This window comes from Manacus candei, unplaced genomic scaffold, assembly GCF_025592945.1.
Source record: "Manacus candei isolate 608988 ecotype Guabito, Panama unplaced genomic scaffold, ASM2559294v1 h1tg000078l, whole genome shotgun sequence".
NCBI classification, from domain to species: Eukaryota; Metazoa; Chordata; class Aves; order Passeriformes; family Pipridae; genus Manacus; species Manacus candei.
The window spans coordinates 3,383,662-3,410,580 of record NW_026138126.1 but is presented as its reverse complement, the minus strand read 5'-3'; the positions used below and the strand labels follow the sequence as shown (position 1 = coordinate 3,410,580).

Below are 26,919 nucleotides of genomic sequence, written 5' to 3'. Positions count from 1 at the left end.
ACAGCGTCACGGTTAATGAAATGCCTGCTCCAGTATTTCCCATTACTTAACTGCAGGACATATGACTAATCATACAGGTGCAGTACAAAGAAGGTATTTTATAAAGGAGGACTGAACCCCACATGTTCATCACGTTAAACGAGGCTTTGCAACCTACTCCTACTTTGTATATTTGGTGAATAAAGCTCCACTTATCAGATCAAACCATAACCTATAACGACGTTGTGCATCTGCCAACGAGGGGAAAAAAACCCCAAAGCCTTCCTCACTTCTAAGCAATTCTCTTCTTGTGGCTGGTTTTAAGCTTTGTCCAGTCTTCTCTGCCCCTCCCCCAGTTAAAACCTGTGAACTTCAAAGTGACAAAAAGCTCTGCTAAGAAGGCCATCTGCATCTGCCGTGCTGACTCAGACTGCAACAGATCTCACAAATTAAAAAGAGAAAAAAGTGCAGCTGATTAGGGCTTTGAAGTTCCCTCAAACAGAATTTTCCCCCCTGCATTAATTAAACCCCAAACACAGTTCTCACTTCTAAACCCGGTTAACTTGGTGCATCTGACAACATCACTAATTGTCCCAAGTGGACATGAGAGATAAGGCATCATTCTCCTTTTTCTCCTGTCATCTCCAACCAATTATATAAATTAAAATGCAGACCAGGAACAACCAGTGTAACACTCCTCTATTCCAGAATTAAATGATTTTCATCTTATCGGGCTCCTGACTTTGTGGAGCTTATTAGATATTTCTTTGTAGTAAGAGTAATTTTTCTGAATGAAACCACATAGGTACTTCTGTCCTACGTTCCTGTTATTCCACGCCCTTATAGCCCATTTCTTCACTAAATATTTGGTTCTGTAATCTAAAGTATTTGGTAACAACCGAGAACTGCTCCTCATGATCAGTGAGTGACATTTCCAGTGGTTTCACTGATATGATTCAACACGTTTGCAGAGTTTTGGAAACTGTGGTATCATTTCACAGTTCTGCCAAAAAAAAAAAAAAAAAAGAAAAAAAAAAGAAAAAAAAAAAAAAAAGAAAAAAAAAAGATCTTTCAAATGTGTTTTTAATTGACAGCTGAAAGGGACATCTGCAATGCGACATATGTGCATTCAGCACACACGTCAGTAAGAGCTGGCAGAAACACAGCTCCATACCTAATCAAAGCTGATCATTAAAAAAACTGGCATAAGCTATTTAGGTTTGAAGAGTCCCTAAATCAAAAATGACAAAAAAATCCTTTCCAGCTGAACACTGTCATTCTTCACACAGCAAATTCAAGGAACAATACATAATTACCTCCATTAAATTCATTAAACAGATGATTTTTTTTTTTTGCATGATTTGCTCAACCATGAATGTATTTTCTTGCATATTTCTGAGAAAATTTACTTATATAGTTTGACTTATTTACTGAAATGGAACTGAAGCTGCTTTCTCCTCTGTACTGATGGGGGTCTGCCTTGCTAAAGCAGGTTGGAAGCCTCAGGGCTTGACTTTTGCTAATCTTTGGGAGCTCAGTTAATAGGGCTTTCAATCAAACCAATTAAGATTGCCATCACCAGGAATGGAAAGAATAGAACTGTCAATAACCACGTTGAAAAAGCAGAAGTGCTAAAAAATATTTCTGTTCTCTCTTTGGGACAAAGCCAGATGCTGTATTGAGATCAGACAATAATGATGTTGAAATACTTTCCATTCCAGTAACTAAGGAGGATGTTAAAACAACTGCTACTCATCTCAAACAATATTGAGTTGCCAGGTCTGGGTAACCAGTGAGTGTTTCAAAAGCACCAACTAAGGACATATCCAGATGGTTAATGTTTATTATCAATCCGTTTCAGAGCAGTGGGGAAGCCCCAGGTGACTTGAGGAATGTGAATATTATGTCAATATTGCAACAGGGTAAACAGAATGACCCAGATATGCCTGTCAGTGTTACATAAACCTGGGCAGGAGACTGGGAGGACTTGAGACGTAAAAAGAATTCTAAATAAAGGTGGCTTGGTTAATGACAAGGGTGTTTCAAAGAAGGATGTGCAGGGTGATTTTCACAATAAGAAACAAGCACACGACAAATGAACAGGGTGTGCACATGCAAATTGGTCCAACCACAGCCTGATACATCTGGAGATCGAATTTAGATTTCAATCAAGCAGGTTTATTAGTTCTTGATCTTTTTTTATCATCGCTTGCCATTCAGTGCTGTTAACAATGACCTGGAAGAAAACAGAAATTGTTACTGATAAAGTCCTAGATGACAAAGCTCAAGGAAGTGCAACATGATTTGAAGAACATGTAATTGTTAAAGGATTATTTTAACTATCCAGGCAGACACAAACCCCACACATGGCCATACAGAGAAGCTGAAGGCCACACTTCTAGGAATGGAACATGCAAGCAGCCCTGCTTTTTGGGATAACCAAAAATCAGTTCTTACCTAGGCCAATAGGTAGAAAAATCGTGGCATCAAAGTTGCTCTGCTGTCAGATGTTTGTTTCCATGGCATCTTTTTGCAGCCTCTACCTCCCATCCCTGCAGTCCCAGCTAACCTGGATTCCTCCCAGTTTTTCCAAGCACCTTTTGATGCTTCCCAGGCCTGCCACCAGCATTTCCACCAGGCCTCCCAGGGCTCTGTTCCACCTGCCAGTCTCCCCCCATGTCCCATGTGCTCTGCTTTCAGCACTGTCACAAATTAAATCTCCTCAAAAAGCCTTGAGCCAGCCCTGGGAGCAGAGGGTGCACGTGGTGGTGCTGCCCTGGGCCCAGGAGCTGAGGCAGAATCATGGAATCACAGAATGCTTTGGCTTGGAAGAACCTTAAGGATCATTTTGTTCCACTCCCTGCCATGGGCAGGGACACCTTTCCACTAGCCCAGGTTGCTCCAACCTGGCCTTGGACACTTCCAGGGATGGGGCAGCCACAACCTCTCTGGGCAACCTGTGCCAGGGCCTCCCCACCCTCACAGGGAAGAATTCCTTCCCAATATCCCATCTAAACCTAATCTTGGTCAGTTTGAAGCCATTTCCCCTTGTCCTGTCACTCCATGACATGAAGGAGCTGGGGGAGAGGAGGACTTTGCCAGGCAGTGACTCAGTACAAGACCATAACAGAGGGCACAACTCGAGTCCTTGTCCAAAGAGAGGTGTCTTGTATTTGTCTGCTGCTCCACTTTTCCAGCGCTCAGACCTCACAAAACACTTTGGAAATATGCAGATAGTTCAGAGGAGAATTACAGAAAAAGTATTAAAGGAAAATATGACTTAACTAAAAACTTAATGAGCCCCTTCAACAGCAGCTCATCAAAGAGATGGTTCATCTTTGTCTGTGAGTCCCTGCATGGGAACGAGCTCCAGTCATGAAAGGTCTGGTCAAAAAGGCTCCTTTCTCCAATTAGTTCATGGTGTAATTTTAATCAGACAAAAGACCTAGAGGATTAAGTCTCTCTCCCCAAATTAAGACGTGCGTGCGTCTCCAACACATACCCGTATATTTCATTTTATGTGGTCGTTTACATCGTTTTATCAACTTCCTTGAGAGCAGATTCTGAAAAGCGCCAACTCAGAACCTGCAGTTTAAATTAGCAAAAAAAAAAAATTGTACAGTCAACAAAACAGTGTCAATTTGAGAGTGGGCAGGGAAATCCTCAGATAACTTTCATTTCAACGTGAAGGGGGGTGTTTACGGGTACTGTGATTTTCTCTAAGGTGCTAAGAGGTCTCATTCTCGGCTCGTTTACCCTGCTATTACTACTATTACGTTTGCTCTAGGTGCAATCAGGACTTTCTGAGAACAATCCCCGAGAAAGGAGGGTTTTGTTTGTTTGTTTGAGTGGTGCGGTGACTCAGAGCTCGAACAGCCAGGTGACGTGGGCATTGCACCAACCCAGCCAGCCGCAGAGCTCCACTGAGCAGCAGCCCCAGCTTGGATTCTTCGAGTAACCTGCAAAATCTTGATGGCAATCCCTTAAAACGTTTCTCTTGATCTAAAAGCAACGAGAGAGATCAGCAGCAACACCTAGAAAAATCAACTTTGCCATATAAAAAATGGCTGAGTCCGTGTTTACGTTGGCTGGAAGACAAATCACACATCATTGAGCTCTCCTCTACCCACAGCAGATTAACAAATACTTTCTAATCTCACATTCTTCACATTTATACACCAGTGGCATCACTCCTGATCTATGCTGAGTGAGATCACTGCCAGGGACTTGGGTTTAGATATTTAAAATAAGCGTTGTGAGAGGCAAAAAGCCTGCAAATGTCAGCACAACTGTCATGGACCGAGTGGAAGGTCATGGCAAAGTTGTTCTCGATTTGCTCAGAGCCCAGTGACTCACAAGGTAAATAAATTCTCCCGTTTGTCTCCCCAGGTTTAGTGCAGCTCTCGATTTTTTAGCCTCGCTGCTTTACTTGAAAACAAAAAGAAACTAAAAGTTATTATTTTGTGAGCTTTGCTTTCATCCTCTGTGTCCGCTAAACCTTTCCCTCACGCAAAGAAAAAGCAGAGTTTGGTGCCGGTGCCAGGGCCAGTGCAGGGCTGTAAACAAAGTCCTTCCAGTGCCTACTGGAAGGCAGCATCCGACTGGGCTCCTCGGTGAAACCTCCACATCCAGTTGTATATCCTAGAAACAAAATATTTTGTTATAGCTGTTGCTGAAATCACAAGCACATAAACTGACACAGACGCTCGGGGTGTGTTATCAAGGGAACATTCACATTCATTCTGAATTCATCAGAGTATATTTTCTTGGCTGACTCACAGCCCCATATATACGTATCGTTCGCTTACGAGCATTTTATTAGAGGAAAAGAGTTTACATTGAAAGATTACACAAGTGTGACATTACAGAGCCATGAGTCACATCTTTGTGTACGGCGTTACCATGCATTCAGTATATTGATTCTGCTCCAGTCACAGGAGTTTGGCTGCTCCTCCTGGCCAGCCTGTGAACTTTTCGAATGAAAACTATAGAAAGTTAAACACGAGATACTCCCGGGTTTAAAACATTGAAACGATCGTTTGCTCAGCCCAGCGACTGAGCTTTCCAGAGATGGCTGCACAAGCCTGGGATGGGCTCTGCTGAACTGACTCAAAATGCCCCGGGAGAAGCAAAGCCCATCAAGGGCATCCCCCTTTCCCCTCCTGGGGCACACCAGGCGTAAAAGTGAGAGCTGTTCTGTGCTCCTCTGCCCCCCAGCTTGCTCAGAAATCCTTTTAGAAGTGATTGCAGAGGAAATATGGAGGAGGTAAGAGGAAAGCACAGCTCTGCCTCTGAACAGGCTCTCAAAGGATCGGTCTGTCCTGGGATAGATCATCATTTTTCCCCCTTTCAGAACCGTCACTTTTGCTCTTTCACTCTTGGATGGCAGCCAAGCAGCTGTGATCCTCAAAAACAGGAGTCTGGGGCACGTTATCAGAATTTATTGGAGAATTGTTCCTTAAGACTGGCATCTGAGCCAGAGAGGCCAAGGTAAGGGAGAAGAACAGTCTTCCCTTCTGCGAAATCCAGCCCAGGACCATAAATTGGCTGCGACCAGAGGAGATCACAGAAGCTACTTGCATTATTTCTCTCATAATGTCACAGGGCAACGTTGATTTTGGCAAACTTTGTGCGGCAAATGGAAACTCTGCTAGAGACCTGGACTTCCATTAAATACAAAACTCCAGCAGAGACCATACAAGAGTGGCATTAAACACCTTTCTATCAGCACTGAGATGTGTCTGAGACCTTTAGGGTGACCAGTGCAGGGGGCCCCTGTCACCAGCTCACCAGTTTACCCACAGGAGCAGGGCATCTGTGTCCCTGCCTGTGCTCTGGACTCCTTCCACTCCCACCCTCATGTTCTGGGTCTGGTCCCACCCTGTGCTCCAGGGATGAGGCTGGATCGTGGGGCAGCTGCTCTGAGGTGTGGGGGGATCAAACCCTTCACTCATGGTGTCTCCCTCAGCATCCCCAGGACAGGGAGCCCTCAGTGTTGCCCATCCCACAGCAGGTGCCTCACGGTGTGGTGGAGCTTGGACTCAGCAGTGTTCCCCCATTCACAGCCCTTTGGTGCCTCCAGGGCAGGAACCCCCCAGTGTCCCCCATCCCACAGCAGGTCCCTCACAGTCCCTGTCAGAGCTTGGCCCCATCAGTGTCCCCTCATGTCACAGACAGTCCCTTGGGTGTTCCGGGGCTGGGTCCCTTTGTTCCCCCATCCCACAGAGGTCCCTCACGGGGTCTCTCACACACGGTCCCTCGTGAGAGAGGGTCCCTCAGTATCCCCAGGGCTGGGACCCCTCTGCGACGCCTCATCCCTCGGTGTCCCGAGGGGACACAGAGACCACTGGGATTCTCCCCGGCTCCCGGGGACGGGGCACACGGACCGCTCGGTTTCCCCTCTCCGGCCGCTGCCCCGGGCGGGGGTCGCGGCTCCCCGGCCGCCCCCCGGCCCTGCCGCGATCCCCGCGCCGAGGGGAGGGCGGCGAAGGGGGCCCGTCCCCGCTCGGCTCCGCTCCGCCCCGCTCGGGCTGGGACCGCCGCCGCCGCGTCCTTTTATACCGGGGCTAAATTTAGGCTGCGCCCGAGCCGCTGCCTCCCCGCCCGCCCCGTCCGGGACGCGTTTCCTCCGCTCCTGCAATTGGCCTGAGGCCGCCCGCGCCCGCGTTATAAGGTGCGGAGGGTGGCCGGCCGCGCTCGTCCCGCACCATGGCGCTCAGCGACACGGCCCTGCCCTCCTTCGCCACCTTCGCCAGCCCCTGCCGCGAGAAAGCGCTGCACGAAGTGAGTGTCCGAGCGTCCCCCCGCGCCGAGCACCGACGGCTCATCGCAGGGATGGGCGGCGGAGCCGCGGCCCCGCCGCGCCCCCGGCTCTGTCCCCTCGGTCCCCCAAGGCGAACGCACCTCTAACCTTGTCACTTTTCTCTCTCTCCCCAGAGGTGGAAATGCGAGCAGGAGGCCAAGACCCCCGCTGGCACCTGGGGCGGCCTCTCCCCGCGCAAAGAGGATGAAGATCTCAACAACGTGCTGGATTTTATCCTTTCCATGGGCAGCGATGGCTACGGCCAGGGCGCTGCCGGCGGGGACTATCCCCCCGCCCAAGGCGAGAGCGGTGGCTTTTACCAGACAAACCCATCCCCGGGATGCTACAGTGCCCTGGAGCAGGGCAGCCCCCCGCCCTACAGCGCCGGCATCGTGCCCGAGATGATGCGCTCCGAGATGGACTCCAACTACTGCCCTCCCGGCAGCGTCCACGGGCGGTTCTTCGTGACACCCACCTTCGGGGGGCCGCAGTTCGTTGAGAACATTAAGCCCGAACCCGACATGGACAATTATGGACCGGTCCTGGGTCTGGTGCCCCAGGCTTGCCCAAAGATTAAGCAGGAGGGCAACGCGACCTGCATGATGGCCTACGAGCAGCCCCGGGTGGCCAGTTCCCCTCAGATCCCCGGGGCAGAGACGCCCCCGCTGAGCCCCGACGATCTCATGGTGAATGACTGCCACACGCAGATGATGTGCCCCTCGTCCGTGCCCTTCCAGCAGAGCTACCACCCGGCCTCCGGCTTCCACCACCCGCAGACCCACCTCCAGTACCAGAACACCTCCCAGTTTGGCCTTTTCGAGGACAGCCTGCCCTTACAGCCCTCGGCTCCCCGGGGCATGCTCACCCCTCCTTCCTCCCCTCTGGAGCTGCTGGACTCCAAACCAAAGCGGGGCCGTCGGTCCTGGCCGAGGAAGAGGACGGCCACTCACACGTGCACCTACGCGGGCTGCGGGAAGACCTACACCAAGAGTTCGCACCTGAAGGCCCATCTCAGGACACACACAGGTAAACGGGGCTGTGGCTTCGCCCGGGGACGCGCTGCGGGCCGGGGGGACAGCCCTGAACTGAAGAGTCTGCCTTAGAACGGGGCTTTAACTGTTAAGTCCGGGCGTGCTCACAGAGCTGTGACAGGTGGGCAGGGCTGGAACGTCCAGGTGTTTTCCCGTGCAGGTCAAAGCTTTCCCAAAGCCTTTTTCGCGGCAGGTACGGGTGGGTGAGGGAACCGCTGGAGCGGTTCTGTTTAGGTTTGAGGCGCTCGGGCAGGGGCGAGCTCGGGAGGCTGCCTGGCTGCCGTGGGAGTGCCCTGCTGAGTCACCGCTCTCTGCTCTGCCCGCCAGGTGAGAAGCCCTACCACTGCAACTGGGAAGGCTGCGGCTGGAAGTTCGCCCGCTCCGACGAGCTCACCCGCCACTACCGCAAACACACGGGGCACCGGCCCTTCCAGTGCCACCTCTGCGACAGGGCCTTCTCCAGGTCCGACCACCTGGCCTTGCACATGAAGCGCCACATGTAGTGCCGGGGACTGCGCCCCGCCGCTGCCGGGGACGATGTTTGAACTGCTCAGGTGCGGAAGAGCGTTAAAAAACCTGTAGCTGGTACTACGTGGGGGAGGCACCGACCGACCGACCGACCGACCGACAGACAGACAGACAGACCGACCGACCGACGCTCCAGGACGGACGCTGAGGGTTTGACACAAGGAGGCTTAGCCAGGAATCTCCTGCAGAGAATCTGCCGTGACTGTATCAGTGACCTGCCCGTCCCGGTCAGGAGAACAGGGGTTATTATTTATGCAGCTTCTGTGAAGGGTAAACTCCAATAAGACTCCATACAGACTGTATAGAAGAAGCTGTAAATATGTTTTGTTGTTTTTTTTCCGATTCTAACCGCCCAGTCCTAAGCTTTACGAGACAATGTTTGTATGGAAACTGCCTGAAGTTGACCCTAGAAGAGATAAAATGAATGTTACTGTAGCTAACAATGTTATTTTAGATCTCAGTTGAAGGCATGGCTAAGAGAACACTCCTCTTGTTAGACTGTTTGGTTCACAGGTGCAATAATATTCTTGTTTGCCATGATCTACACTAGAAGTACAGGGCTTGATGTCTTGTAAGAAAATAACCTATTTTACTGTAATTTTTTTATATATTGTAAATAATTTTATACAATGAGAAATATTGTATATGTAAATAGAAGACAAATGGGTATTTTGCCTATTTCTGTTTTTATAAAAACGTAATTTTTCAATGTTTGAAAACATTTCATCTTTTTAATAAAATAAGTTTTTAATTGCTGTGATTTTTATTCTCCTTTGAGATCTCCCTGTTACTTTTCCCCTGATGGCTGGACCAGCAACCACTCGGTTTTGTTTTAAATCACCAACAACTGTAAGAAGACACTTTAAAAAAATCTGAGCCATGGATTTTTCTAAAACAGACAACAGAGTAAGTAATTAATTCTCAGTGGTAAATAAGATACAGTACAGTGCTTTATCAAAAACTCAACTAGGAAAGTAGATCATATTCAAAACATACTTCCTAAAAATGGTTAAGTAAGCAACACTGTAATTTCAGTCTCATTTCTAGTTTATGCTAAACTATTTTAATAGCATCCTTAATGTTTTCCAGATGCAGTTATAGTTTTGCCAGCAGTGTGTGGGTTTTTACTATAAATTTAAACACTGCATTTTTGTAATTACGGAGGCTTATTTTAAGGCATTCTTATACATAAATTATCCTTGTTCTCAGGAGCTCAGTGCAGAATTCCAATAGAACAGTGGTGGAATTCAAGCACAAATTCACTGCACAGGTTAAAATACCTTCACAACTCATTCCCCAAAACTTAAATTCACTTAACAGTTTGTAGTCCCACCTAGATTTCAGGAGTTAAGAAAGATATTAAATATTTGGAGGGGGGGGCGGAGGGGGAGGAAATCAGTCAGGAATCCAGATTCTGAAAACTAATGACAAATAAACTGGGTACTGCAGCAGCTATAGCAGTAAATAGCTGCAAAAGCCAAATTGAGCCCCCCCAAAAGCTCTTCCCCAGCTGTAAAGGAGCTCAGAAGTCCAAGGAGTAAATCTGAGCAAGTTATTTGAAACTCTGACAAGGATACTCTGTTTTTACAGCTCGAGCTTAGTGGTGAGTTTTGATACTTCTAGGACAAAAATCACTGTTAATCAAATATGCAGATTCAGCTTAACGTTGCAGCATTTTTTTTCTTAACATCTGGATACATAGAACTTGATTTTAATCAAGATTGTGACATCTTTTTCTGACTTTACATGTTAGAAAATACACAAGAATGAAATCAACAGGAATACATTTAGAGTAAGTGCAAATATAGCTGTTCTTCTGTGAAAGCAAAGGCTGCAGTTGTTCATGTGGAACAGATGTATTTTGGGCTCCTAATCATTGGCATGGAAGAATGAGTTCCACATTTCACTTTTATAGCTCTTTCAAAGTGAAATATAAGGGAGCTTTAACGTTTCTTCATCAAAAACAACACTCATTTATTTGTTAGAAAAAAATAAAATTGCACAATCTGATTCCAGAAAGTGAGGATGACTTAAAGATGTTCTAAACTTGGCACATTCATTGTTGCAACAGTTCTAGGTATTTCCTTCTCTTTCCCCATAGCTGAAGATTTTCATATTTCAGCACGTCCTTTGGTGTTTATAACTTTAAGAAAACAACTTTTAAAATCCTTACTTTTACCTCTTGGTACTCAGCTGGCTTTCCCTCGTTCTTTTTGAAGAGCTAGAAATAGTTTTAGTCATTCCCAGGTTTCAGGGATGCAGTGCAGGCTTAAACTATTCACTGCTTTGTGACACAATTAGAAGAGACACAGGGGTGTGACATCCCTGCTCCTGAGAAGAGAACGTTCCAAGGTGACCTCAGTGCCCCTTCCAGTGACTAAAGGGATTCCAGGAGGGCTGGAGAGGGACTTGGAACAAGGGATGGAGGGACAGGAGAAGGGGGAATGGCTTCAAAGTGAAAGAGGGGAAATTTCAGCGGGATATTGGGAAGGAATTCCTCCCTTTGAGGGTGGTGAGGGGCTGGGATGGAATGCCCAGAGAAGCTGTGGCTGTCCCATCCCTGGGAGTGTCCAAGGCCAGGTTGGACGGGGCTTGGAGCAAACTGGGCTAGTGGAAGGTGTCCCTGCCCATGGCAGGAGGTGGAACTGGATGGGATTTGAGGAACCTTCCAACCCAAACCATTCTGGGATTCTGGGATTCCAGGGGTGGCAGGCAGCTGCAGACAGTGACCCAGCACAGAGCAGATGGTTCTGCAGTGCCTGTGCAGAGATAAATGTTACCACAGTCACCAACACTCAAAAAACCCTCATGTGGCTCCTCTGCATCACCCACCACGGTGGGAGCTCCTCCTCCAGCACCTTGGCATGGGAGCATCCAAACCTGCCTTGGCTCCAGTGAGGGGTCTGGCTGGGAGGGTCATCACCTCTGCTCCTCTTCTCCTGCTCACTAGAAAGTCTGCAGATAAAACACTCCTTATCTGCCTGACACTGGTACCAAATAACACTCAAACCCTGAGGAACGGTGGAGGCAACGCAAGGAGGAGCAGGTTGTGCCCTCTGAGCTTTTAGATCTGTGACTCAACTGAAAATAGGGCAAAGGCATAAATATCAAAGACCTCATATAAAAATATATAAACACAGGCCTCCGAAAGTGGGGAGGGATGGGGGACAAAACACTAATAAAAGTTCACGAGAAACTGTCATTAAAGTTAAAGGGAGGGCACATGTGATAATTGCTGTGTGGTCTTTACAGGAAACTGCAGGTTCTTGAATCTTGAGATCATCTTGTAGCAGAAAAAAAAAAGAGATGCTGATCTCATTCTTCTCACATTCCATTATGAGTAATTGTAACTCTCTTTGTCTTTTTTCTTTTTTTTTTCTTTCTTTAATTGTCTCAAATGAGTACATCCGAAGATGTAATTCCAGTAATCTCCCAAGCCTCCCCTGGTCAGCAGGAAATCACTAACGCTCCACATCTTCTAATAACAGACCATCAGGTTGTCATCCCTCAAGCAATTTTGTTCTAATTAACCAGCTGCCTCCCAGGGAGCATCCAGCCACCGCAATCCGCAGCGATCCTGGATTTGATTTTGTCATGCCAGGGAAAGGAAAAAACAACAGAGGTTGTAGTTAACCCCGATGGGAGGAAATGTAGAGTCCGTTGTAAACAAGATTTTCACACATATTCTTCTAAGATACCGCAGCGATGGGCTCACTATTGTTGCAAGATAGATTGTGAGATTAGATAGAGCTCGTTCAGTGCAGAGACTAGCAAATCCTGCACAAAGGTCCTGGTGAAAGTTTTAGTAAATATTTCCGAGCTCGGGCAGCATCCCGAGGAGCCCCTGCCCAGTCAGTTCATCCACGCGGGGCTTCAGAGCGTTGTGTTCCGTTCTGCTGAGAACGGTTTGTCTCTCACCTGTCGGGAGAGTCAGTTAAACCTTCAAACCAGCCTTTAAACCGGCCCCGGCACGGGAACTCGTCTGCAGAGACACCGTAACCCCGAAACAGCCCGAACAGCCCCGGGTCCTGTGATCCCTGAACAGCCCCGGGTCCTGGGACCCCCGAACAGTTCTGAACAGCCCCGGGTTCTGTGACCCCCAAACAGCCCCGGGTCCTGCAATCCCAAAAGAGCCCCGGGTCCTGTGACCCCCAAACAGCTCCGGGTCCTGTAACCCCCAGATAGTCCCGGGTCCTGTGACCCCCAAACAGCCCTGAGCAGCCCCGGGTCCTGCCGCTGTGGGGACTTTACGGTCGTTCGGTCCGTTCAGCTCTCGAGGGCGACACAGAGCCCTGAGCACAACCAGTACAGCCCAGCAGCACCCCAGCAGCACCCCAGCACCCTGAAACAGCCCAGCAGCACAGCAGCACAACACCAACACCCTGGGAAACAGCCCAGAACTACACCAGCACCCTGTGCACAACCAGCACCACACCAGCACCCTGTGCACAACCAGCACCACACCAACACCCTGTGCACAACCAGCACCACACCAGCACCTCAGCAGTACCCCGGGAAACAGCCCAGCACCACCCCAGCACCAGTCACACCAGTCCCACACCAGCACCACCCCAGAACCCTGAAACAGCCCAGCACCAGCCCAGTACCCCGGGGTACAGCCCAGCACACAGTGAGCCAGCAGGCAGGGCACTTTCAAATCCCTTTTTTTTCAACCCCAAAGTGGAAGGCTGGACTAGAAACCCCCTGGCTTTTCTGGAAGTTCACTTTTGATTCAGTTTTGCAGCTGATCATGGCTGGGGGAGTTAAGCTTTGGTGCTGGCCGTGGCTCACCTCGTGCAGGGACGAGGCATTTCTGCCCCTGTGAGCCCTTGGTTACTCACAGCCGTTTACAAACTGCCTGAAAACATTGACTGGCTCTAAACTTCAGTCCTCCATCCACAAGAAGTGCCAAAAAAAGTTTGTCCACTCTTCAAATTATAGGATCGTGTGGTTCTGTGGTTTTCTGTGGTAGAAGCTCTGTGGTTTCTAAAGCTATTTTGTGCACCTCTAACACAGAGTAGCTGTTAGGCTTTGCTCAAATTGAATTTTCGAAGCCAGAATCCCAAGCTCTAGCAATTTCTTTTGCTATATTTAAATGAAACAACTACAACAAAGTCATGTAGCCACTGCTATGGCAACTAGCAGTGTTGGGGGGAAACAGAGAGAGGAAAATTCAGTCCAACCCCCCCCATAATTTAGCAGGGAGAAAGCTGTCCCCGTTGCTACCATCGGAAACCTACTTGGTGGCACCTACAAAGCTTAAAATTCCTTCTTGTCCTTGAAGCAGCTGCTCTCAGCTGGGTCTGACATGTCCTGGGTGCCAGGAGTGGAGCAGGCAGAGCTCCTGCTCTGGCCCTGCAGCAGCTCCTCTGCCATGGCCCAGGATTCGGCACAAACAGGATTCCCATGGACTTGGAGAGTAGGGAATGGGTTTACAAGCCAAACACCAGTAACCTAAAGCACGTGGCCACGCTCAGTTCACAGGGCCTGGAGGTAACTAGCTCAGCTTATTGATTCCCAGAGACTCCTTAAAGCTCCGTATGGTTTGATCCCACAAATCCCATTCCCAGCTGAGACTGGGAACAGCCTCTGCCATAAACCAGCACCCTCCACTTTCAGCACACAGAGGGTGTAGGGATTCCTCCTAAACTTCTTAGGCACAAAATCTGTTTGATTTAATCTTCTGAGGTCTGACATTTCAGCCACAATTATTTGATCTTGCAATATTTAGTGCAGACACAATGAAGGAGCCATAAGCACCTGCTTTATGGAATGAAGAGGGATTAACTTTCCCAAAACCTCCTTTCCAAGCACAAGGAGAGCAGGAGCAATGAAGTTTTCATTTACTCTCTCACCACCCTTAGCATTAGTTACCTGCTCCTTTACCTGCTCCCATTATAATTCTTTTTAGCAAATCAGAACTCTTCTGCCCCTTTTTGGTGAGCATAAATTCCTGAACACGGACACTGCAGGTGAACTTATCTGGTACAGGTGTCTAATGAGATAGGGTATTCCTCTAAATCACTTTTACTGTGGTTTCTTGCACTTCTTACAGCTCAGAGCATTCCTGGAATTCTGACATATCATTATGTCACCAGGAGATATTTGGAATATCACATTGGACATGATCCTCTGTGAAATTTAAAATATTTTAATATGTTAGTGAGAAGCTACTGAGCCTGAGGCTTAAACACAAAACAAAACACACAGAAAAATATCCTCAAATCCCAACAACCATTTTTTTACAGCCTGTGCACGATGACAGCACAAGTGGGGTTTGATATCTTAATGATTTTATATTATATTGCAAAATAAGGGATATAGGAAGCCTGGGTGTCCTTCCTGTGGGTGCAAGGGTTGGTCAGAGAGTATAGGACTCTGTCATTCTGAAAACTGTGATCAAGGACATTTATGGGAAGTTAAACAGCAGGAATATATGATGTTTGCTGTTGCAGAGTGTGACGAGATCTCATCAATAAGGAAGGCTCCAGCAACTGTAAGAGACGCTGCATCAGCACCAATAAAAAGTCTTAATTGTCGTCATTACATTAAAAAAAAAAGTCACCCAGACAGGAGGGAAAAGGTACTTCGAGTGACTGCACTGATAGTCACCTCCAGCAGACGGGGATTCAGCAATTCCCGAGATAAACCTGGTGGCAATTCCAGCCCAGCTCCAGGAGCTCCAGTTCCCCCAGGAGAGCTGGGCCTGGGGCGTGTTCAGGAACACTCAGCAAATGGTACAATTGTGTTTAACAGCTGGGCTCGGAGCTTGGAGAGCCTTTAGCTTCAAGTTTCCACTTGGAAATGTTTTTCCTGAGCAGGATGGAGATAAATCCCTTCCCAGGGAACAGGGTACAGGGGGGGCCTTTAGGATTGAGCACGGACAAGGAGGATTTGGGAAAGCCTAAGGATGAGAACACTGTGCAAGTCAGACCCCAAAAATCTGAGTGGGAGCAAAACATGGGCAGTGATTTCATAAGGGATGATCTAATTGTAAACCGGTGCCAGGTAAATTCACCTGCAGTTCCCGTGTTCAGGAATTTATGCTCACCAAAAAGGGGCAGAAAAGTTCTGATTTGCTAAAAAGAATTATAATGGGAGCAGGTAAAGGAGCAGGTAACTAATGCTAAGGGTGGTGAGAGAGCAAATGAAAACTTCATTGCTCCTGCTCTCCTTGTGCTTGGAAAGGAGGTTTTGGGAAGGTTAATCCCTCTTCAGTCTGTTTTATAAGGGAGGAATTGGGTTGGGAGTCGTGCCTGTGTGTGACACAACGCAGCCAAATCCTGGCTCCAGAATGTCAACACTCCAAAAATATTGCTGGAGACCAACCTGCCTTGGCAACCTGCTGGAGACCAACCTGCCTTGGCAACCTGCTGGAACCAGCCCAGCTGGTGCTCCCCTGGCTCGACGTGCAGGAGCAGAGCCAGCAAACAGAGGGAGCCCAGTGAGTCAAAGTGGAAGGGGCCGATAGTGAGGTGTGTTTTTCCACAGGCAGTCCATGGGGATCTCTCCAACCCCTCCCAGTGTAAATTTTCTGGATGTTCAGCGTTGCCACACACAAATTGTTTTGGGAAGGGCGCGGCGCCGGGTTTTGTGACTGCGCTGCTCCAACGTGGTCAGAACGGGGGAGAGGGGGAAGGACAGGAGGGAAAACAGCACAAAAAAGATCCCACACAGAGAATCCAGTGGTTGCTCAAAGGAAGATTCATGAATTTGACACAAAAACTTGTGAAATTGTGGATTAAAAAATAAAAAAGTAAAGAACGATCACTGAAGTCTCAGAGCTCCAAAAAGTAACTTTTCATTTATTATATTAAACAATAACAATTCTCTTATTATATTAAACAATAAACACATGAGATGGGTTAAAATTAAAATACCTTTCAATTTGTTATGATATTTGAAAGATAAATATAGCTACAACAATGTACATATTTGGAGATATTAGTCAAATTTAGGTCAACATTGCAGCTTTCACTTTGTGTTTCCACCTTTTTTAGGTCAGACTGGAGAATATTAAAAGGGACACCAGAAGAGGACTCTGTAATTGTAACAGCAGGAGGAACCACAGTCACTGTGAGTTTTCCTTTAGAAGTTAAACTTAAAGGGGAAGGCAGAAGTTGGAAAAATGAAAATTCCATTTTATAACAAATTAGCCTTTATTTATAAAACTTTCAAGTAAAAAGAGCAGTATATCAACTGATCAAGCAGGTGTGTCAATGAATAACAGTTAACATATTTACTCTAAAAATAAATCTGTGATTCCACCACACTCCAAGCAAAATTCCTTTCTAAGAAAAGATGGGTGTTGTGAAGTGTAAAGAGATGCAATGGTTGACACACACCAAAAACTTGGCTGTTCCACTAGTGTAGGAACACAATTGAATTAGATCATTAATAGCACAGATCAATTCACTTCAACAGAGTTCCAGCTCTAAACAAGGATTAAACAGAAATGAAATTCCTGAGAGGGAGGAAAAAAAATGCAGAAGAAAGGAGAAATCAAACTCTTACACGAGGGAAAGCAACAACTCTACTTGGACCAAAACTCCTTGGGCCACAGTTCTACAGAATAAATATTCTTCTCAATGGAGAAACACTAAAGAAGAAATAGTAACCCCAAAAGGATTATAAGAAGAATCCAAGAAAAGTGCATTATCGTTGAGCATAAGATGACAAAATAACTTCTACAAAATTTCTGCCACCAGATTTCACAGACAGGAATTTAAAATAAAATAAAATAATAAAAAAAAAAGGGTTACACAGACACAGCTTGGAATTTCCTACACTTTGAGGGCACAGTACATGGAATAAAATCCAGGGAGGACTGATGGCCCTCACAGGGCAGAGGTTCCACGAGGAAAAAATGTGCCTATATAAAAATACTTCATCCAGCACTACTGTGGAAGGAGGATTTTCATGAGCATCTGGTTTTATTGCAGGCTGACTGGGAGGTTTTACAGCGAGGCAGTTGGAAGGTGACTGAGGGGAATGTGAGCACACAGGGCTGGGGTGGTAACTCAGGACCTGTGTCCTACGTGCAGGCCCAGGTGGGTAATTGTCTGTCTGTCCTGTTTAACTGTTGTGCCTCAGTGTTCTGTGCAATCCAGGCCTTCCCATGAGTCATCCCAGTGATGATATTCCCTATAAAACACGTGTGTGCCACCATAAAACCTGCTGAGCTCCTGGTGATTGCTCAAGGTACCACAGAGTCTAATTCCATTTATCTTTAGTTAGAAAGTAGAATCACCTCCACTCTTTCCCCAAAGCCAAGAATGCAATGGGTAATCCTTCCTGAAGTGGAAATGGAGGAAAAACAGAGCTGGAATCCAGATGACAATTATGTGCAACCAACTGAACTGGAATGAAGCAAGAAAAACATGTTTTTCACCTCTGCCTGTGACTGTCTGGGGGATGTGTGTGTGTATGGGAACAGCTCCTTAAAAATAGTTTTTTAAAAAGGAAAAAAAAAAGGAAAGAGAGAAGTGAAACTGCAAGCAATTGGAGGAGAAAACTCACTGCCTCAGCCCAGAGAAAAAAGAAAAGATGACATGAGCATCACATGTGAGATCAGCAGTTGAGCCCAGATTCCATAAGACACTTTAAAAACTCCAAAGAATGTGAAATCACATCCAGTGCAGATGATTCCTACTTTCTGCCAGGTTTCTCCTACACTTGGCACAGCTAATAAACACAGTTTTTCATGCCAATGAAAGAAATATTGAAACAAATCGATCAGAAATAATTTCTCCTGGGTTTTCTTTTTTCCTTTCTTTCTTTCTTTCACCAGAACTTTGAAATTCTCAGAGTCACGAGCTAACCTGTGTTTCTGTACAAATTCCATTTCTGTACCCATCCCTGGTTACAGAATCCACACACACACACACACAACTTCAATATGTAGAATATATCTGCATATTCCACATATCCATTGTATATACACAGTTTATGTACAGCACAAAGAACTATTTACTGGACAGAGCATGTGGACATGTGGAGTATATACACACACTATTATTACATTATACAATACACTATATATATAAATATATACACATAGACACAGATAATATGGGTCTCACTGTACACTGTATATGCACTGGGGATGCTCACATTTGCCAGCTCTTGCATTGTACATATTTTCTCTGCTCAAATAGCAACAGGCCTGTTTGTGCTTTAAATTTCACTGTTCTGGAGGAAGAAGACCAATGGCTTGCACTAAAGTTTTGCCTTAAAGGACAAGTGCAGGTATTGTACAAACACTGAGTGACAGCAGAGGGAAAAACAAGTGGGGGATCTTCCTTTTTATGTGGAAAACTGTATTAAATACCAAGGGGAGAAATCACAGCTAAGTTTTCTTCTACTGCAGTGCCAACATTTTGAATCAAGAGTGTTTCAGTAAACTTAAGGTTCCTAAATCTAATACACTGTGCATAGAGAACATGTTCTGTCCTGGTTCATTGATCTGCAGTTACTGTCCAAGCAAATATGAGGAAGAGTCAATAAGGAAATAGGAAAATGAGCCCTAACACTACATGGAATGCTGGATTAATTCACATTCTGCCTTCCTGCTGAACATCTTGAAAACACCAACCCATTGCCTTAGAAGAATTATAAATTACAGTATTTTAGAGCCCTGACAAAGCAGCAGGAAGTCTTGTTATGGTGCATGAATCTGAAAATTAATCAAGCTATTAAGTCATCCACCCTGTCCCACTGGAGTGACACCATCCCAGCAGAGCTCCAGGAGTGGGTTTCCTTTCTCAAAGGGGGTTTTACTGTAGCAAAGAGACCCCACAAGGACTCAGGCCCGAGTGAGAAGGAGAATCTTACACATGGATAGTTTGTTTAACTTCCCTGGGAATCCTGCAGCCACTTGCTTTTGAAAATTGCTCTTTTTATCTCATGTTAGTTACAAGCAGACCCAAGTTTGCTCTCAGAGACTTCAAGTCCTGCACACCAACAGAAAAGAGAATTTTTCAACATTTTAGTATGATTGATCATTTAATCCTACATATTTTAGAGAAAAGTTACCACAATGGGAAGGGATTTCAAATCAGATTCTGTAAAATTAGAAATGCATCCCAGAGGGGCCATTAAAGGACAGTATTAAAGATAATTACATGGTTGGTTTTGATATTAGAAATACATCTTCTCCCCTTGTGAGGGGAATTAAAGATTCACATTATTTGTAGTACCATTAGCACAGGAGACACACAGCAAAGAGGGAATTGTGACTCCTCAAAACAACACCCCAAAGGTGGCTGGATGTGTGTGTTTGCACACTCACCCACCACCCCAAAGCCTGAGACCACAAATGCCACATCTTGGCTGCATTTCAGAGCTGAAAACTACCAAGATGCTTAAAATGATCCAATCTGATTCTTATCTCTGCATCAGGAAAGCATCCAGAATAAGGCAATCACAACACAGCAGGGAGAGGTTGTTTGCATCCACTGAACAGGCACTATTGTTGTAACATGAAAATAAAGGTAACTGAAGCAAGGACATAAGAACCAGAAATGCATTAAAGGTGATGAAGGAATACCACATTAAAAAAAAACCAAAACAAAACCAAAAAACTGAGAAAATGTTGTAAGATAAGGGCTGCATCACTAAAACCCCAGAATGTTAAGCTTTGTATTCCCACAGGGCAGGAAATAAGACTGAGGACACGTAAAAATGTTGTGGTAGGTTCCCTACTCTATGAGACAGAAAAGTCCAAGGCAAAGACAACTGTAGCTTTAGAATTCCTGTAATCAGAAAAGGCATTTTTAGTAAGTAAAGAATTCACAGCCTTATTTCTTTTGTCTGACATGTCAGACACAAGCTGTGCTGCCCTTTCCAGGTGGAAGCAGTCAGTGCATAGAAAACCTGTCCCTGCCTGCTCTGGGGGCTGCAAACTGGATTTCAGAGCCAACCCAGACCACCAGTGCTGCCAGAACTTGTGTGTGAATATGTATTTGGCAAATAAAAACTGATTCAACTTGGCCTTATTTCAGCTAAATCAGGTCTGATCTGTAACCCCACAGGACTGGTGGAATTAAAGAAGCAGAGGCAGGGACACAGCCCGGGCTGTTGGAGTAAATGAGGGTACAATGGGTTGGAGGGATGAACACTCCTCAAACTCAGCCATTTTTCCATTGCTTGATTTCCTGATTTCACATGGAAGCAGCACCCAAACGTGTATCACCACCCTTTGCTCATGATACAGCAAAATTTCACTTCATAATTTAACTGCCAAATGATTTATCCAATTTCCTGCAGCTGAATGAACTCCCTCTTTTACCACCTCACATACAATTATTAAAACTCAACACAAACAAATGTTTAAATTAGAACCACCCATTCATAAAGGCTTCAAGTCTGTACTCTTTTACACAGTTCACTGTTTGCATCCATCATATATAAACTGCTAGATTCTTTTGTAAAAGCCACATCTTCTGGATTAAAAGGGACCATCTAATAATGAATTTATGCTTTGACACAGATGATGCAGGTGACAAACTGATTAGGCTACCATGAATTATTAAATAAACGTAACAAGTGAAAGCTAATTCTGTAAATATTCTCTTCTTTATGACATTTTCTTTGAAGTTCATCCTGCAGCCTCCAAACCCCCAATGGAATTCAGGTTATAAAAAGCCAGGTTCACACGTTGCAGTTTCCTAACGTGCAACATTTGTCCCCCAGAGAAAAGAAAACTTTCAGTATCTCAGGATTATACGTTACATTTCTTACAAGCAATAAATTTTTATCTAGAACATATAATACAGCTTATTACAGTGTTTCCTGCAGATTATGCACTTGAGAGAAGCCACACAGAGCCCGGGCGGACGCCCCCAGCCAGGTCTTGTTTAAATCTGAAGGTGACTAAAATTATTTTCACAACAGAAACCAAGGGTTTAGTATTTTTACCAAAAGCCATTTTCCAAGGTTTCTCTTGGATGGGGTGGAGCCCGAGCCCCTCCTTAGGAGTTTGGCATGTCAGCCTTACTGAGGGCAATGGCCAGCTCGAGGTCTTCTTGTTCTTGTCTCCGCAACCGGGCCAGTCTTTCTTGCTCTGCTTTCTCACTCTCCCTCTTGGCCCAGGCCAGCTGCTGCTCCTCATTTCCAAACTAAAAAAAAAAAAGAAAAAAAAAAAAAAAAGGAAAATGGAAAAGAAATTAACAAATTTGCCAACCAGCCAGAAGAAATTATGTGAAAAAACATAATGAATCTGACTCGTTAAATACACGGGTTGAGCACACCGAGCTGTCTCAGGGCACTTCTTCTGGATTAAGGTAAAAATCCACTCACTAATTTCCTCACTTTAATTTATTTCCTTAATTTTCTTCTGCCTTCACTTCCTCCTTTAATTTATTTCCTTAATTTCTTCTGCTTTCACTTCCTCCTTTAATTTATTTCCTTAATTTCTTCCTCCTCTTCCTCCTCCCAGCAGGAAGCTAAGCCATGTGGGCTGCACATCCCTGAATCCACGGCTCAGGTGGGTCTGAAAACAGCCACTGGAGCCCAAGAAAAACTCCACAGACACACACAAAAAAAAGCAAAGTTAGTGGCTTGGGAGCACAGCAACTACAGGCATTTTTAAGGATAGTAAATAGCTGGTGAAACCAAGAGTTGTTCACTCCTGTGCAACTCCACTGCAGAGTTTTATTGTGGTGGCTCCTCCTGAGGGTGAGGGGTCTGAGTAGTGATTTTTTGACATGTGAGAGGCTTCATGACCAAAGCAAAAGTTACAGAAAGTGCTTCTGTTACTGTTCATAAATTACACACAGAGTTTTTCCAGTAAGAAATAATGTGGGAGAATCCAATTTCCTTCAGCAGAGAACACTAAGGAAATATCCCACATTATAACATTCAGCTCCTAAGCCTGTTTGGGCTCCCCAAAACACATTTAAATACAGTGCAGCCAAACTAGTCCGAAATTATATTCCAGTATTTACCACTGAAAGATGCAAAAGTTTGAACTTTTTTGCACAAAATCCACAGCTATTTTATTGACACCATAACAATTTTAAGCTCAAATATAATCTGCTCCTGTTTAATTTTAGCAGTTGCTGAGGAGGCCGATGGGAACAGCTGCGTGCAAATGTCTGCATTAGAGCCACTTCTAAAATCTGCTTTGTGTTGGCTTTTTTTTTTTTTTGTGCAGGAAAACATATTATTTGGTTGGTTTTTTTTTTTGTGAGGAGAAAAATTTCAGCTGGATGTATAGTGCAAAAATTCCTGGTGGGCCGGGACACAGCGAGTGAGCACAGCCCACGGTGCCACCAGGAGCTGGCACAGCCTAAAATATCAACCTGAGTATTAAAAATGCAGCTTTCAGTGCTAGACCTTGTTTAGCTGCATATACACAACGTGATGGCCCCACCCCTGCCTCTTCTACGCTGCATTGTATCTGTAATTTTTCATTTTTTTAGGTATTTTTTAGGTATTTTTAAATAAATCCGCCTATTTGAATTTCTGTCAACCCAAGTCCAATTCTCGTTTAGTTAAATTATGCTCATCATTCCTCATTTTATTTCTCTCAAGATGGTTTTTCAGATGATTTGATGCAAAGAAAAAATTAAATTCCTTCATGTAACACCTCTGCTTTCATCACCATCAAAATTTAGAGGGGGACCTTTGCATTCTATGTTAGTGAAATACAACAAAAGTGTCACACATTTTGACATTTTTCCTTTTAAAATGAAGAAAAACTACTATCATTTATCATTTAAATAACGTCAGCTGACAGGTAAGATTGAAAAGCTCACTAAGATTTTAAATAGATGATTTTTTTTCAAGGTAAAGATGGAAAATGGAAGCAGGAATTCTGTGCTTATTCCAAGAATTCAGGCAGATCCTTAAGCTGGGATGGAGAATGAACAGTTACTATTTCCAGAAATACAAGAAGCTTTGGTCAAACCATCTGGGGTGTTTTTTTTAATGTTGAGAAACCAGTTTTATTCCTATAGCTTCCATCCTAGGATAAGGCTTCCAAAGAGAGTCCCAATTATAACTTGTTCATGGGACACAAGTTATATTTTTGTGGTTAAGAGTGCTGAGTAAAATAAAAAAAAAAATAAAAGGAAAAAGAAGCAAGTGATTCATTGGAAACAAATCTGGATGGGCCTTATTACAAGTGGTTGGCATAAAGGAAAATTTTCAGGAGATAACTCAGTGAAATAAATATGGAACAGTTAATCAATGCCACTGATTGTCTGGAAAAAGGTAATTTACAGGTCATTTAATACAATAACAATTTTCTGTACATGTCCAGGTTTCAAAAATTTTATAAATCTGCATCACACAAATGTAATTTCATCAAAAACCTCTTTTTTTTTTTTGCTTTTTCAGAAGTACAGTCAGACCAAGGTATAAATGAGGAAACCAAATCTCAAAAACTGCACTGATTTGTGTTCACTGAATTTCCAGCTTATATTGGGAGAAAAAGTTTAGTCCTGTGTTCTGCTTCTTGGAAATTTAAACACTTTCTGTTGGCAAAAAGGTGGCTTTTCTTGTTGTTCTGTAAACTGCAGCTGGAACCTTGAAATACCCGAAATCTGAGCTACCAAAAGACTCTGTTTTGTTCCAATGAATCGTATTTAATGCCAGCAACAAAGTTAAGAATGCAAGGAGAATATAGGTAAGCTCTGGGTGCAGGAATTTGCCAATGTCTCAAAAAAAAAAAATCAAATTTCACAGAGTGCTACTAAGATCTAGTGAAGGTTTTCATGTTCTTTCTTTGCAACAGTCAAGGATTTCAATTAAAAATTGGGTTATTTGACTGTTCAGTCCTACATTGGTTCATGTGTCAAAAAACATTCTGTAAGTAAAAGTGATTTTCACTTCCATTGTGAATGAAAAGTTTCCCAACCACGAGGCAAAGAGAAGCACAATATTCTCAGTGATTCCAAGGTAATTAGTACATTTAAAACATCATACAGAAGGATTAGGAATTGTCAAGTGGAGCAGCATAACTGTGTTATAGGCAAGGAAAAAAACCCATAAACTGAAGAGAACAGGGATCAAATCTCTCTCTTTTCAGCCAAATTCAGTCAATGCTTCTTTTTTTTTTTTTTGTAACAGCAGGGAAAAATCAATTCACAAAACTGATTTAAAAATGTATTTCATTTGATGAAATGCCACTGAACAGGAATTACCAAGTGGCTGCTGCTCATTATCTCAGTTTTCCTACTTTTCCCTTCTCTTCTAAGGTTAATCTCAGCTGAAAACCTGATGGCACAGCAAATTTGACCCTCTAGGATGGGGATCAGAGATTTTGGCTGATCATTTGATACAATCACTCAGAGTAAACCACAATTTTAACTTAAGAAATGCAGTGTGCAAAGTAAGATGGCAAGAATTGGGCAACAGTCATTCCATTCCATCATTTGGCTTTCGTTGCAGGAAGAAATTAAGATGTTGTTGGAAGAAATTGCAGATAAAGCAAGTTTTGCGTCTTATTTTTATTAAGAATGTCACCAGTTTTTATACAATCAGAATTTAACTGTGCAAATCCAACAGGCTGTACCACCTGTGGTCAAACATACAGAAAACCTTGAACTTGGACGTTTCCAAAGAGATAAATTACAGCCCTGAGGCCCAACTAAAATCTGAACAAATGGCCTCAGCTAAACAATAGCAAATAGGAAAGTGATACACATTTAATATTAAATAATAAGTAGGAAAAAAACCAACCAAAACAACAAACCAAACCCAAACATTAAAAAGAAACAACCTGAAAGATTCAGCTTAAAGCTCCCCACCTGTTGAACACTGAGCTGTGTCCAGAGCTGAAGGGGGGATTAAATTGGATGTTTTACTGTCAGAGAACAAAAACATGGGAAAGGAGGGAGAAGCCTGAGGCTGTGGATGGATGGAACAGGTTCCATCCACTCCTGGAAGCAAGAAGAACCACCCCACTACTGCATTTACAATGGTTCCCAATTCCAGCACCAAAACCAAAGCCAGGCTTTAGAAACACTGGTGATGAACTCACCTGGCTTTGCTTTCCAACCTCCTGGGACTGTCTTTGGGAGGGCAGGGTGGACCTTTCTATCTTGGTTCTAACAAAACAATTTTGGTTTTGTCTTTTTTTTTTTTTTCTTTGTCTTTTCTAAAATATCAGTAACTGGAACAAAATTCAAGAGCTAAATGTTCAATCTCTGTCTGGTCTGTGTCCCTCTACGACCACATTCCATCATATACAGCAAATGTTGTGACAGGATTGTCAGAATTTTTTTCCACCAACAGTTACAAATGCTTTAGGGAAACTTTCCCTTTAAGGATTTGCTTCTCAGGATATGGTGAAATTGCTATAGAAACGTTCTCAGCAATTGCTTTTTTTGAGTCTTTACATCATTGGCTACCAAAAATCAGTTTACAAAATAGCCTCCATGCAACAAAAACAATACACAGGTTCTGCTACAGAGAATTTGAGAGTAAAGGCACATCGTGCTCAAATAATTTAAATGCAAGTAAACCCTTGGAAATTTAGTATGAAAAACTTCTCTTTTATTGAAAGAATGCCTTTTTATTACAGAAATATTAATACAAAAACAATGAGGACAGCATGAAGGTACTGAGAGACAGAAGCCAGGGAACAGTAGGTTTGCAGGTAAAACAAAAACCCAACAGATTTGCTGCAAGCAGAGCAGAAAGTGGTTTGCTGAGACAAGGAACTTAACTTACAGAGCTGAAGTCTGCAAACCCCAAGGAAGAGTCTTTAGAAGTTTTACTTGAAGAGGAGGGAGCAAATGGATCTTTTCCACTAAATGGGTCCCCAAACCCCTTTTTACTTTGAAAGGGGTCACTGCTGTCAGCCCCAAATGGCTGGAATGGATCATGGGGCTTGGGAAAATCTGCAGGCCCAAGGTGGCTGACAGGAGTGCTTTTACCTGGAAAGTTTAGGAAAAAACAAAAACAAAAACAAAAGGAGAAAAAGAGAAGTTACTTACCATGGACAATGCAAAGCCCTGAAATAGGAAACTGTGCTGACACACTTTAAGCATCATCCATCCTCCCTGGGGTGAAAATTTAACCAAATATAATGGTATTCATTCCTCAGTGCAAATCATCTCAAACAGTTGTTTTATTTAAATGGGGGGTATTGTCTTATACATACCAAAATATTAATACCAGCAAGATTTTAAATGATAAAACCCAATATGAAGGCATTTGGTCAAAAGAATTTGACAAGTATGACTGATTTTCCAGGATTAGAGGCATTTCAAGTTTAAATTTGGGATTATATAAAAGGTAAAATACATAAAAATATGTATCACTAAAGATAGATCATGATAAATAGGATTAAATGGCAACTCAGCTGTGACTTTACAGAATGCCTGCATTCTGCCTTTTTTCCCTGGGACTGGTTTATCCTTCTACCACCATTTTTTTACAAGGAAAAAGAGATTGATTAAGAAAACACCTCGTTCTGGGGTGCTTGCTCTGCAACCCACCTCTTGTAGGTGACTGCTTGTTCTTCTATTCCACCCCAATAACAAATGAAATCACAGCAATTATTGTGTAATATAATAATGTTTGTACATTTTCTTTGTTGCAATTAAAACTTCAGTGGTTAGTTTTTAA

General features: G+C 44.2%; 2 protein-coding genes across 8 annotated transcripts in view; one reads left to right on the top strand and one right to left on the bottom strand.

Annotated features, from left to right (window-relative positions):
• Positions 1-6,585: 6,585 nt before the first annotated feature.
• Positions 6,586-9,100, top strand: KLF2 (KLF transcription factor 2). Its single transcript, XM_051810536.1, has 3 exons — positions 6,586-6,762; positions 6,916-7,807; positions 8,140-9,100. The coding sequence occupies exons 1-3, from the start codon at positions 6,688-6,690 to the stop codon at positions 8,313-8,315; spliced, it is 1,143 nt and encodes a 380-aa protein (XP_051666496.1). The 5' UTR covers positions 6,586-6,687; the 3' UTR covers positions 8,316-9,100.
• A 9,009-nt stretch (positions 9,101-18,109) lies between these two features.
• The window catches only part of EPS15L1 (epidermal growth factor receptor pathway substrate 15 like 1), a 49,586-nt gene continuing 40,776 nt past the window's right edge, over positions 18,110-26,919 (bottom strand). For 4 of the 7 annotated variants that reach the window (XM_051810524.1, XM_051810526.1, XM_051810525.1 and 1 more), the window contains 2 exons: positions 26,020-26,225; positions 18,110-21,458 (listed from right to left, as the gene is read on the bottom strand). In XM_051810524.1, coding sequence (XP_051666484.1) covers positions 21,312-21,458; positions 26,020-26,225 — 353 coding nt within the window. In that variant the 3' untranslated portion in view covers positions 18,110-21,311. Of the gene's footprint in view, positions 21,459-21,639; positions 26,226-26,919 lie in introns of all 7 variants that reach the window. The other 3 variants (XR_007908205.1, XR_007908206.1, XM_051810527.1) reach the window with 2 other exon arrangements.